Genomic DNA, 13,864 nt, shown 5'->3' with positions numbered 1-13,864 from the left:
CTGATACTTGATAACTGCTTAGTGACTACCATCCTCTTTGCTGCCGTAGCTGAAACTGCACCACTCAGTGCCCTACAGTGGCCGTCAGAGGAGCCTGTTGTGGGGGGGTAGGGGGAGGTTACAACCACCCTGCAGGGGACCAGCACAATCCATGGTGCTAGGTCTGGTGGGTTCCAGCAATGCGGGGGGGTGAGGAGGGGGGGGACATGAGGCTCTGGAGGCACACAGAGACTCCAGGGACAGTGGCACCCAAGGGAGCCTGAGGACAGACAGACACTTGGGGGCCTTAGCGATCCCAGAAGCCACTGTGTCTCATTCTGAATGGAGCCTGGCAGCAAGGAAGAACCCCCAAGTCTGCTGTCTCCTTCTGGCAGCTTCAGGGGGCCCAAAGACATACAGCCTTATTGCTATGGTTCCAGCCTAAGAAAGCCAATAGCCTCCCAAGAAGTGAGGTGAGAAGCTGGAGGCACCCAGGAAGCTTGCTGGGTATTCCAGGGGCTCCTTCCTCAAGGCTGTGTGAGGCAAGAAGGGGCCCACCTGCTGGGCCACATGAAAGGACAGGAAGCTGGGGAATGAGTGAGAGAGAAGGCCACCAGAGGACCCGTTATCATATCACCTCCGCTGAATCTCGTCCCCACCCCCCACCCCCACCCCCCCCCCCCCCGGTTTCTTCCTTCTCTATGGACCCAGTATCGCCATTTACCCAATGGCTTCAACCATAAACCTGGGACTCATATTTGACCCCTTCTCCCATTTTGCACACCTAATCCATCACCAGTGGGTTCTAACTCTCACATACCCTAAATCTTTCCAGTTCTCTCCATCTCCACTGCCTCCTGGACTCCCTGCCCACCCCCGCCCACCCCCGCCCTCCCCCCAGAGCCATGACCTCCTATAGTCTTCTCTTGCCCCCTCCGGCCCATCCTCCACACAGCAGGCAGGGTGACCTTTTTCCGTCAATGTGGCGAATACCCTGATTGAGTTCTTTCGGTGTTAAACCCCCCTCGCACACATGGAATAAATCCTATTTGGTTATGATATATTATCCTTTTTACCTATCACCGGATTTGATTTCCTAATATTTCATTGGCTAATTCTGGCCTTTTAAAAATGTAATTTAGATGACGTCATTCCCTGCTTAAAGCACTCAGAGGCTTCATAGCGCACTCAGAATAAAATCCAAACCCTTGCCCAGGAACCACAAGGGCTACAAGGCCCCCACCTAAGTCCTCGAACACCTGTGGGTCTCTTTGGACACACTCAGGGTTTGGAGAAGCCAGAGCCAGCCACAGAGAGGAGAAAGAGGGCTTCCTTCCTTGAATTCCCCTGAAGTTATCATTGTAGCCACCCGCTTGTTTATCTGTGGACTAGCTCTCTCCCTACACCAGTTCCTAAGCTCCGGGGACCAGGGCCAACTTCTTGACCACGATTAAGACACCTAACGTCTGGTCCAAAGTCTGGCACTTCTAAATGAAGGAAGGGACTCTCCATCCGCTCCATGCCTGAGCCAGTGCTGCTGAACGCGGCCTGTGATAAGCACAAGGCCACGGCGCCAGAGTCTCGCTTCAAATTCATCACCGTGAACTTCGGGTGGGCCCTGAATGCTGCCTCCAATTATGCTAGAGTCGAGTATAGAGAGTCTAGTCTAGACTAGAGTCTCGAGTCTACTCCCTCCCCCAGTTCCAGAGAATTGTTTCCCGCTTGCTACTCTCTCCGCTGCCTCCTCCCACATCCTCCCTTTCAGCTGATGACCTTGCTTCCCACTTCACCGAGAAAGCTGAAACACTAGAAGAGAACTTCACCTGGCAGCATCCGCGCCCGCACGCCCTGCCTTCCTGCCTGATAGGCCATCTCCAAGCGCCTCGAAGCCAGCCCCCCAGTGTCTGTCCCCACCCGGGCTGCCGAAACGAAGCCTGCACTCCAGAAATTCTCTCCTTGGCTCCAACGCCCGTTTTGCACTCTCTCCTGGATCGTGAGATAGGGGCAGGCGGGTGTGCCCAGGTCCCCCTCCAATCTTAGAAAACAACACAAAACAAAACGCCTGGTTCCCGCTTCGCCTGAAAGCTTCTGCCCCATTACTTTGATCCTTTTGTAACAAAATTCTCCAAAAGAGTAATCTACGCCGACTGCCTTCAATTCCTTCCTCTTCTCTCTTGAGCTTTCTCCAGTCAAGCTTTCTGCTCCCACCCCTCCGCTGACATTGTGCTCGCTAAATCCAACAGTAACTCTCAGTCCTCACATCACTCGATCCACCGGCAGCATCTGAAACAGCCAATCCCTCACTTCTCCTTGACATACTTTCTAAGCTTTGCTTCTGGGACACCACACCCAGGGCGCTGGAGGCTCTGAGTTTTCCTCCTACATCTGAGCCTTCTCTTCTCCCCAGCCTCTAGGTGCTTGGTCCTCAGTTCTCGTCTCTTCTTTATCTGTTCTTCCGCTCTTGGAGACCTCACGGCGGCCCCTTGGGGATTTACACACCATCCACGTGCCAACGGCTCTCACATTTATATCCCCAGTCCAGACCTTTCTCCCGAACCCCAACCTTACATATCCATCCAACCACCCGCTCAACAGTCCAGACTCAAGGTGTCTAAATCTGAACTCTATTGCTCACAAAACCTGGACCGCCCACAGCCTTTCCCGCCTTAGATAATGCCAACTCCATCTTTCCAGTGGCTTCGGACTAAAGCTTGGGTCATGCTGGACTCTTGTTTCTCTCATATCCCACACCCAATCCATAAGCAAATTCATTGGCCCTTTCTTCAAAATACATCCAGAATTTTAACAAGTCACCGTACATTCATACAGTGGAATTCTAGCAATGAGAAAAAAAAAAAAAAAAACCAGAAACAAAAACCAGCCAACCCACAAAAAAATTCTACTGTTTCACTCAATAATAGGGATGACTCTCAGACGTAATTTTAAGCTTCAGAAGCCAGACACAAATCACTATGTGATTTCCCTTTATAAAAGTTCAAGAACAGGGAAAATCAGTCCATGGGGATAAAGGTCAGAATAGTGGTGACCTTTCAGAGGGCATGGGAGGGACACAAGGGAACCTTCTGGGGTGCTGAAAATGTTCCAAATACTGATCAGAGTGGTGGTCACATAGGTATATCAACATGCAAAAACGTATTGAGCTGTATGCTTAAGACATATGCACCTCACTATATAAACATTTTACCTTAATAAAAAATAAACTTTGAACATGCGCATCCAGAATCAACCACTTCTCACTGTCATCTCTGCATCATTCTGATTCAGGGTACCTACCTCTGCTCTCATGTGGTTACCTCCTAACTAGTCCCCTGCCCGCCCCTACAGTGCAGTCTCAATACAGCAGCAGAGTGAACCTTTAAAACCTAAATCAAACCATGTTGCTTCTTTGCTCTAAACCCTGCAGTGGCTCCCCATTTCCCTCAGAATAAAAGTCCATGTCCTTCCAGCAGCCTCTAAGCCAGTAGCTTATCATCTTTCCAGCCCTATCTCTGACCACTCTCCAGCTTTATCACTCCACCCCCGCTGCACAGACCTCCTTGCCAGTCCCCAAATACGTCAGGTACATTCCTTCCCTAGGACCTTTGCTCCAAGTATCTCCTCCGTGTGAAATGTTCTCCCAATATCTGCACAGCATAAGTCCCTCACCTCTAAGGTTTTGCCCCATTTAAAACTGCAACCCTCTCTCTCCACCCCCACCCTGGCATCCCTAATCCCACTTAGACTGCTCTTTTCCTTCCCCCATTGGCACATTCTACCTTCTAACGCTCTGCATATTAGGCACTGTGTTCATTACTTAGCATCTGTCCTCCAACCCATTAGAATGCAGACTCCAGGGGGATCTTTGTTTTGTTAATGAACGTATCCTGCATCCAGAATATCTATAACAATACCTGGCACATAGGAGGCACTCAATAAGTGTTGAATGGATGAATGAATGAATGAATGAACGAATGAATAGATCAGGGCTCTGCATGAGAACAAGAAAAAGGAACCAGTTGCCCTACTCTCTCAAAGGACAGAGAAGTTCTGGAGGCAGGTGGCAGGAAGATATCCCTCAAGGGCCTCTGCCACATGACCTGGGCTGCAGAGAGTGAATGTAGAGAAGGGTCCAGCGGCCCCACCCAAGCACTTTAAGGTGCCAAGTGCCAGTCTCCTGACACCCCCACTTCCACCATAGGCAGGTTGGGAGTTTGTCCTCAGCCACCTTGGTCTGTAGGAATCCACAAGTTCAACAGTGGCTAAGAGCCCCCAGATGGAGGTAGAGACCAGCCCAGCCCACCCATCTTTGTATCTACAGGTAGCCCTGCAAAGTGCCTGGGACATGGCAGGTGCTCCAAGTCAGTTTATGAAATAGATCTATGGGGGGCACCTGGGAGGCTCAGTCAATTAAGTGTCCGACTTCGGCTCAGGTCATGATCTCACGGTCCGTGCGTTCAAGCCCCGCATTGGGCTCTGTGCTGACGGTTCAGGGCCTGGAGCCTGCTTCGGATTCTGTGTCTCCCTCTCTCTCTGCCCCTCTCCCACTCACACTCTGTCTCTCTGCTCACACACACACACTCTCTCTCTCTCAAGAATAAAATACAACATTAAAAAAAATTGAAATAGATCTATGAAAGTCACCATGTCCCTAACATTATACCCCTAATCCCGCTGGGGATAAAACTCCCAGGGTGAAAAGCAGTGCAGGAAAAGGTGCCTCATCTCCTTGTCTTTGCGGTCAGGGAAGGCCCTTGTCTCCGCCTCCCTGCCCACCCCCACGCCAGTGTTTCCAAGGGGCCATGAACACCAAGGTCCACTCACCCACCTGTTTCCTCTTCCTCTCCCGTCCCATGGCTACCCACCAGCCTTTTCTCGTTCTGCAGCAGTTGGCAGCCTCCTCTGGGCTTGAGTTAAGGAGACTGAGGCTGACGGGGTAATTCACGCAGCCCAAGGAACCATCTGTCCTCCTTCCTCTCTGCTCTGTGCCTACCCTGCCAAGTGGAGCCAACTAGCAAGTGCCACCCTCCAAGCCTCTCCCACTCGGGGACAGCTGTCCTCACCAAGGGGCAAAGAAACAGGATGTCCAGGCCTCAGGGAATAGAGACTAGGCAACGAGGACTAGGCCCGGAGCCCAGCCGGTCCTGCCCTGCTGAGCCCAGAAAGGCAAATGGGCAGAGGAAAACCGATGCACGTCTGGGGATCTGCAGTTTCCATGAAATTGGGCAGGAGGAGTGGGGAGACGTGGAGTAAAGGGAGGTGGGAATTATTTTAAAAATTAAAAATTAAAAAATCCTGACGGCTGGAAGCTGTGCTCACCTAGGGTTCTAGGCTTGGCCCTGACCCTACCAACAATGTGAATTGTGGGTATCATTGTAGTTAGGATCCAAATGGCCCAAAATATAAGCATGAATAAATAAAATATGAAACTCATTTATTCAGAAAGTGCTTCCAGCCTGCCTCCTCTGTGCCAGGCACGGGGACACGCGCCATTTCGGTGTTTACCGAGCCCAGAAAAACCAGCTGGACCACGAGTGATGGGCAAGAAGTAGGTGCAAGGTACCTAACAGAGGAAATTAGCCTGGTCCAGGAGGAGAGGAGGTCAGAAAAGTCCACCCGGAGGTGGGGCTGTTTTAGCCGAGACCTAAAAAGATGGACGAAAAGACAATCCGGTTTTCACCCTCATAAAATTCTTACAGAATCATTTTTATTGACATGGGGAAATGCTCATAATGCATTAAGTAAACAAAATGGGATGGGGCATAAAACCATCCATGCTGTCAACTGTGTAAAAGTTATATTTATAATCTATCTATATTTAGAGATACAGATATATATAGACACACATGGAAAAATTCTCTGGAACACCAAAATGTTAACACTAGTTACGTGTAGGTGGTAGAATTACTGGTGACTTTATCATCTTTACTCCCTCCTATATGTCTCAACATTTTAACAGGAGACATGGATGGCTTTCATGCTTGGAGATTAAGTATCAACTGTCAGGACATGGCCTCTAAGGTTCCACCCGTGGCCCTTGGTAGAGGGCTTCTCGGGAGGACGTCGTGGCCATTCCCCTGCTTCCAAGCAGCACGAACACCTGGGAAGCTTACTCCTAAAGCACTCAGAGGCCTCCTGGAAGCCGTTCTGATGCCAGCTGGGAGAAGTTTCTTTCGCCCTTGAAACGAATCCAGATTTCTCTCAACTGAAGTCTATGCCCCCCTCACTCAGCACGCTCTTCAGCATAAGCCACCTCAAGGCTGGCCCTCGGTCAAACAAAGAAATGTCCTTTTTAATCTCAGAGGGACGTCTCTCTTCACTTTCCCCCTCTAAGCCCACCACTGATCTGCTGACTGACCCTGGGGAGGCTGCGTTCTCTGTTCTGTTCCTGCAGGAGAGGCGATTGCCAAGGGCTCCTCCTGCCCCAGCCTTTTACATCAGACGCTGGGGGCGAGAGTCAGGATCGGAGGGGAGGAAAAGAGCTCGTGGCTGACCGACCTTGAACACACAGGGGTCCCGGGCCTCTCTTTCCCCTTCAGCAAGTGTGAGGAAGTCAGGCTTCAGGGCTTGCCAGCTCTCCTCTCCCCAGCCACTCTCAGCCTCTGACCACCCCACCCCGCAGGGGAGCTGGAGATGGCCTACCCACCCCCCCCCATGAAAGCAGTGTCACCATAGAGAACAACTGTTCGGGGCCTCCGGGGACACAGACGGTCGCCTGCTGGGGTACGCGCACAGGAGGCACGCTGGGTGTCCGGAAAGACCCAGGCCCGCTAACTTTATGCCTAACAGCAAACATGTCCTCATCTACCAGATTCCTCCCCGGCCCCAGCATGCTGGCCTCCCACACTCCCCGCTGTGCCTCCCCGGGTCAGCAGCCCAGTTGGGCAGGCCTCCAGCTGTGGACAGAGGCAGGGCTGCCTGGGGCTCAGCTGCGGCACTGGAGTGAAGGTGAGGAGGACTCAGAGGGAGGCGCCCAGCACGGGCACAGCACGAGGGCCATTGGCAAAGATCGGGGGAGCAAAATCACCGCACTGACAGCCTTGAGGAAACTCCTCCATAATCCCCATAGTTTCCTGGGGCCGATTCAAGAGGCACAGGGGCTCCCTGCTTAAAGACGGCTGTGAGACAGGCCCAGATTCAAATCCTGTCTCTGCTGCCCTTCGTCAGGGCAACTTACTGAACCTCCCTGCCCCTTAGACCTGTTTACAGGAGTGTCTACAGAGCGGGGACAGCAATGCCCTCTCCTAGCGAGAAGCCAGGAGCATTAAATGAGATGAAGCATGTAAAAAAACATAGCACTGTGCCTAGCTCCTACCCATTAGGAACTAAAAAACACAACCTTCTCAGGAGTCGTGATAAGGAAGAACCACAGAGTTAGAGCTAAAAGGCAGCTCAGAGACCTCAAATCTAGTCCCTTCATTTAACACATGAGGTGGGGGGGGGGGGGCTCAGAGAGTTTGAATAATTCATCCAAGGATGCAGGGCTAGGAAGTAACAGAGCAAGGTTCAGACTCAAGTTTTTCTGACTCCCAAGCATCCACCGCCCCTTCAACCCCACCCCAGCCTATCTGGCCACAGGTAACCCTTGCTCAGGTCTCCTTCCCACAGAGAGGGCTTTGGCCGGGGAGCCCCCTGTTGGCACTCCTCCCCATAACCAGCCCCCTGGAGTAGGCCACAGAGGGCCACCAAGGAAACTCAGGGTGCGGGAGTGGTGGATAAAGACTGGAGATTCCCTAGAAGTACGAGCTCAGGGGGTAATGGGGTGTGGATTACCAGGCCTGTGGAGGTGCTATGCAAATAGGATGCAAAACACACGTAAATGACCACAGGTTATTGATGAATCAACAATTTGAGATCTCTTTTTTCTTTTCTTTCTTCCTTTTTTATTTTCTTTTTTTTTTTTTTTTTGTCACTGGACCACACTATGGGATGTGAACCTTCTTTTCTTTCTTGGCTTTCTGCCAAATGGAATGAAATAAAATTTGTGGTTGACTGACCAAACCATGCTTTGTTTGGTGAGGGGCCCAAGCTCACTCTGTCACCCGGCTACCCCACAGATGTCTCATCAACGCTTGCTCAGTATTACTCCCCAGCATCCAAGGCATCTACCTCCGACTGGCTTGTCAGGGCAGCAAGTCAAGTGCATGGGGACCTCTGGCTGACAGACAGTCCCCCAGGCCCAGCAGCCTGCTGACTGTAACTGCCCAGGGAGCATGATGCTGTCCCTCCTGCAGGGGGACCTGGCAGTGACGGGCAAGGGCCTGGAGTGGCCCATCACGTCAGCCCAGCCTCCAGGATCCTGGCTTTAGGAGCTAGACCACAGCAGCCTTTCTCTAACCGAGGAGACTCCTCTCCATGGGGCAGGGCCCTCCCAAGCTACTGCGGGGTTGCGGCTCTTAAGGAACTGCCTGAGTTACTGGGACAGCCGTGGTCAGATCCCTGAAGCAGAATGCAGGGGGCAGATGGGGTGCCTGGGTGGCTCAGCTGGTTAAGCGTCTGACTTAGGCTCAGGTCATGGTGAGTTCGAGCCCTGCCTCGGGCTCTGTGCTGAGAGCTCAGAGCCTGGAGCCCGCTTCGGATTCTGTCTCCCTCTCTCTCTCTGCCCCTCCCCCACTTGTGTTCTGTCTATCTGTCTGTCTGTCTCTCTCTCTCTCAAAATTAAATAAACATTAAAAAAATAAAAAATAAAAAGAATGCACGGGCGGTCTAGTCTCCCACAAGAAGGTTAGAGGTTAGACATCTGGAATGCCCGCCTGAGGCTCAACCCTGTGAGCTCTGAAAACTCATCCAATTCAGTCGACATTTCCTGAGTGTCTTCCATGTGCCAGACACTGGGCGAGGCATTCTGGAGAATTTGCAGAAAAGGACAAAATGCAATTGCTGCTGCTCAGATCACTGCCCTTGACACAGTGACAATCCACCAGGGAAGAAAAGTACAAGTTCATGTACAAATATAACTTAACGGTGTTTTGAAATCTGCCTGGAAACGCGGGGTTTGTGCGCGTGCGCATGTGCACGCGTGTGGGGGCGTGTGTGTTGCTGTCTGAAAGCACCAGGGCGCCGTGGGGTGGGGGGCGAGGGCTTTGCTCATTCAGACCCACTTTGAGCCATACGTGAATAATGATACTAAAGCTACAAACATAAACATACCACTGAATGGCTGGCAGATAATACTGAGTGCATTACATAGTACTAAGTGTTTTATATATAGGGGTTTATTATATTCTTCCAATCATTTTTGGAAGAAGGTACTATTATTAATATCCCCTTTTATAGATGAGGAAATTGAAGCCTCACGAGGTTAACAAGCGACTCTCCCGAGGTCACACGGCTAGGAATGCATAGCAAGGATTCGAACCCAGCTTGTATTCTTAGCCTCTGTGCCCACGCCTGCCTCGGCCCTCGGAAGGCAGCGGCTCCTCAAGACCCCTGGCTCCCGAAAGCTGGAGCAAGGAACAACCACAGCTGCCTCCTGGAAGAACGAGCCTGCAGTCCCTGCCGGCACAGCCAGCCCCCTCCCCACAGGGCAAGTAGGGCACATTCAGCAGGCCTGTGACCTCCGTCACAGCAGGATCAGGCCTTTGGTTCACCTTGGCATCCGCTCAGCAGACAGAATTTCTTGAGCAGGCCTTCCTACATCTTCGTATCTGTGAGTTTTCTAATGTGGCAATACGTTGTTGTAATGGTCCCGCTCAGAGGCCCAGCCCACTCTAATGGGCTGCGACCAGCTTCCTCTGCACAGCCCGGCCACGACCTGGGACTAATGGCAGCATGAAGGCCCCTCTGCGGCTGTGCCTGCGGGGCTCCAGGGCTACCTCCTGTGCCTCGCCCTGTGCCCCGAGCAGCCATCTTCACCCCCCTCCCCTGGGAAAGTGTGAGGGCCGTAAGCAAGGCGCAGAGTCTGGGATGGTGGGGGGTGGGGGAGGGGGCGGGAAATCAGGAAGGAAGGTGGGCGGCGGAATCTAGGCTGTGCTCCCCACCAGCTTGGGGAGACCCTCTGGGTCTTTCTGAAGTTTCTCCTTTCCCAGCTCCTACTCCACCTCTCTTAGGGGATCACGGAGGGAATAGGAAAAGGTGGTGCATGAAGAAAAGCTTTGAAAAGGTAAATGTGCACAAATGCAAGGCAAACAGGAGAAGCGTGGGCGCCGAGGCCTTCCCCGGGCAAGCTGCCAAGTGAGGCCAGAGGCCCCATGTCCCAGATATGGAAGTGACTCTGGGGATGGCAGGTGCCAGAGATGGCCAGAGCTCCCTGGTAGAAAGGGAACCTATTGGTGACAAGACTCAAAGAGGGGGCGAGCCCGCCTCACAAGAGCATCCCGGCCGGGCCAGCCCTGGCAGTGCGCCCAGGCATTCGCTGGCACTCGGTGGCCCAGGCACTGCCTGGCGACGAGATTATGGCCTGGCAGGCCCCGTCGTGGACTGGACACCCGCACGAGGGCTGCCACTGTCATGCCACCCACCCCGGTGCTGCCTGGACACCGCACAAGCACCTCTGCTGTGACTGGCAAAGACACACGTGGGTTAGGGACAGAACAGGCACAGTAAAAGCAAGTGCCTGAATTTCTCCCTCCTCCTGCCTGCAACGGAGATCCCATGAGTGGGAGCTGGGCAGAAGTAATCAGACTGCTTGGGTTCAAAGGACAGCCCTGGAGGGCGGAGCTGGCCACAGATGCCAGAGAACAGGAGAGCCGAAGATTGCGATCTTTCGGGAAGCCTGCCCGGGTCTGGCTCGAGAAGCAGCACTCCTCTGCCCCTGGTACGTCCCCCTCCGTCCATCCTCACCCCACTCCAGCAATCTGTTCTGCCCCTTCCACCTCCCCGGAACGGGCGGAGCTGTTTATTCCCACCCTGAGCTCACTGCGACTGTCTTGGCTGCCCCTCCAAACCCCCCACCCCAGGCTGCACAGGCAGCCTTGGGATTCCTGGCCACGTCAGGAGAGCAGCCGCAGCTTCAGCTCTGGGGTCGTGGGCACTGCCAGGTTCACATTCCTCCAGCAACCCAGGCTCTCACGGCTTCCACGGCAGCTCGGCCTCCCTCAGTAGAGCAGAGGACGGGAAGGCAGAGTGAGGGCTGGGGCACACCGGCCCGCGGAATATCTGGCTTTTGTGGGGCCTTACGCTCGACCTTTTATCCTCTCTAGATGGCCCTCGAGCCACCGAGCATGGGGCGCAGGGGGTACCTTCAGCTGCTCTGGACTCACCGGAGCGGGATCTTGACGCGGAGGTAGCGGTCCACGGCAATTGCCAGCAGGGCGAGGATGGAGCTCTGGGTGAGGATGAGGACAGGGCAGGCGACCATGAGGCAGGTGTGGAAATAGGTCCGTGGCCCAATGTTGATGAGGATGGCTAGTGGGATGACCAGAGCGCCCACCGCCACGTCAGCCACCGCCAGCGATACGATGAAGCAGAAGGTGGCATCCCGCAGCGCCTGGTTCACCTTCACTGCCCAGATCACCAGCACGTTCCCGGGCACAGAGACCAGGGCGATGAGCACCTCGATGCCAATGTAGGCGGCCTGGAAGGCCGAGATGGAGGGCGGCATGACAGGCACAGGCGAGGCACATCAGCAGGCAGGCACCAAGGGGCACGAGGCAGGCACCTGTGGTCACGGAAGCCTGGGGTGGGGAGGCCTGCCGGCAGGTGCAGGGGGAGCCCAGGCAGCTCTGAAACTCCCGCTGCCCTTTGGAGCTGTGCCCCACTTGGCACACCCAGTGCCTGCCCAGGCTGGCGGGATACCCTGGCCCTTTCTCTGCCTGATCTTTGTCCCCTCCCCTTATCTTCCCCAGAGGGTCCATTCGACAACTTAAAATAGCAGCGCTCACTCCTCCACTGGCTCCTTTATCAGGTGTGAGGCAGCTCCCGGGGCGCACACACACGCACCCCACAGGGGTCCCTCTGCCTGGCTCTGCCCACCCATGCCCACAGAACAGGCTGCAGGGAGCTCACCATCCTGCCCGCTGGCCACCAGGGGGTCCCGGAGGCGGTGCCCAAAGTTGCGGGCACCTGGGGGCGCGCCGAGCCGCGGGGCCGCGCCGGGCAGGGCTGGGCTCCGGGACCCGCGCGGCGGCTCATCGTCCTGGGGCTCCCGCCGCAGCTCTCCCAGCCCGGCCTTTCCAGCAATCACATGGTGCGGCGGAGGCTCAGCCCCAGGCGCTTTTAAAGAGGTAGCGCCCCGGTGTCGCACCTGGGACTGGGCTGGCAGGCGTGGGTCTGGGGGACCGAGCCCAGCCGCAGACCCGGGCGCGGGCCCCGCCTTTGCCCAGCTGGCGCACACACGTGCCCGGCGCCACCCACCCAAGCCGCTGCTGGCGCCCGCCTCCCAGCAGTGCCCTGGTTCCGCTCCAGGGACCCTCCCGGGCCACGGACCCTCGCCCACCCCAGTCCCAAGGGACATCTAGCCGCCCCTCTCAACACTCTCCTGCATCCCCATTGGGAAGCCACGGCGGCGAACCGAGGCACAGACTTACCCAAGGTCACCAAAGCTGGCAGAGCTCCTAGCTACCTGCACGGTCGTGTCTCTGCGCCCTCCCAGCTCGACGCCTTCGGCGGCCGCTCGCTCCGGGGCCAGCCTGGGAGGTCCAGGGGGACGGTAGCTGGCTGGGACTCGACTCGGGCGCCGCCGCCTCCGTCGCCCCCGGCGCGGGAGCTGAGTGACAACCGGGCTCCGCACACCGGGAGGGGGCGGGGGCGGCGGCGGCACCCGCGGGCCCCTCCCTCCTCGCCCTCCGTCTCCTCCCCCACCCCCTCCTCTAAACAAAGGAAGTGATTCTGGGTGAGAAAAGCTGGGAAAATGTGAGATTTTCGCAGGGTCTGGTGTGTGAATCCAGTCTCGGGAGTGGACAGAGGTGCAGCCTCCATGTGTTCACCGGTTCCCTTCTCCATGTGGGATGCCCGGAGCCCTGGTCTGGCCTCCGGCGGCACCCCTGCACCCGACACCGCACAACCTCTCACCTGCAGGGCTCCGGGATGTCCCCCACCCCACCCCCACCTCCCCCAACAGTCAGCTGGAAGCTCTACACGCTGTCCCACCCTTCAATCCTGAAACCCTGCTCTCCCATGAAGCCAGCCCCTGCATAGTCTCAGGAACTAACATCCTTCCAGAGCACATCACTTTGCAGGCTCTACCCTGAGTCATTATATTTCTTCCTCCTCTTTCTTTCAGAAAGGCCTGTTAGTCTATTAGCAATGTCCATTTTACAAATGAGGGCACTGGGGCTCAGAGGAGTGACCTACTTTCCTAAGATTATCTTGGCCGGTGTCACCCCTTCTGTGCCCGTTTTCTTTCCTCCTTCTCCCTCTTCACAGCACCTAAGCCATAAGGTATCCTGTCCAATCCCCTCATAGAAAAATTAAATGCCCTGATAGATAAAGAAGGAGGGGACTTCCACAAGATCACCCAGCAAAATCCTAAGAGGACCAGAGTAAGAAACCAGGCTCCTGACTCCTGACACAGCGCCCTCCACACTTCGCCCCATCCTGATCCCTCCCTTGGCTGCCTCCTGCTGCAGTTGAGGTGGCTCACTGGTCCCCACCAAGGACCACCTGGGGGGCAGACCCTCAACCAGAACATGTGCCTCGCAGACATCCTGACCTGAGAAAAATCCTTGTTCACGGATATTGGAAAAGGGCCTGGGAGGGCAAAGAGAGGCCGGCAAGCAAAGAGAATCAGATAATCTGGCCCCTGAGGGCACTGCCCCCTGTAGGATCCCAGGATATCCAGAGAAAGGTTCTGCCCTGAGGAGGGTGAGCACACAGCTTCTATGGGGGGGGGTCTGTGCAGAGGCACAGTGGGGGGTGGGCTGGGACCTGAAGCTGAGGCAGGGAGGAGGGGGCTGAACCTTCCTCGGGGGAGCAGGAAGAAACCCAGCTTGGGGCAAGATCACTTCCA

General features: G+C 55.2%; 1 protein-coding gene across 2 annotated transcripts in view; it reads right to left on the bottom strand.

Annotated features, from left to right (window-relative positions):
* The window catches only part of ADORA1 (adenosine A1 receptor), a 33,194-nt gene extending 20,654 nt beyond the window's left edge, over positions 1 to 12,540 (bottom strand). Inside the window, exons 1-2 of one of the 2 annotated variants that reach the window (XM_032591787.1) lie at positions 12,444 to 12,540; positions 11,178 to 11,575 (exon numbers count right to left, since the gene is read on the bottom strand). In XM_032591787.1, the coding sequence (XP_032447678.1) occupies positions 11,178 to 11,518 (341 nt within the window). In that variant the 5' untranslated portion in view covers positions 11,519 to 11,575; positions 12,444 to 12,540. Of the gene's footprint in view, positions 1 to 11,177; positions 11,959 to 12,443 lie in introns of those variants that run through there. The other variant, XM_032591786.1, reaches the window with a different exon arrangement.
* Positions 12,541 to 13,864: the final 1,324 nt, after the last annotated feature.

The sequence above is a fragment of the Lynx canadensis genome, chromosome F1 (assembly GCF_007474595.2).
Source record: "Lynx canadensis isolate LIC74 chromosome F1, mLynCan4.pri.v2, whole genome shotgun sequence".
Lineage (NCBI taxonomy): Eukaryota > Metazoa > Chordata > Mammalia > Carnivora > Felidae > Lynx > Lynx canadensis.
This window is presented reverse-complemented; position numbering and strand designations above follow the sequence as displayed.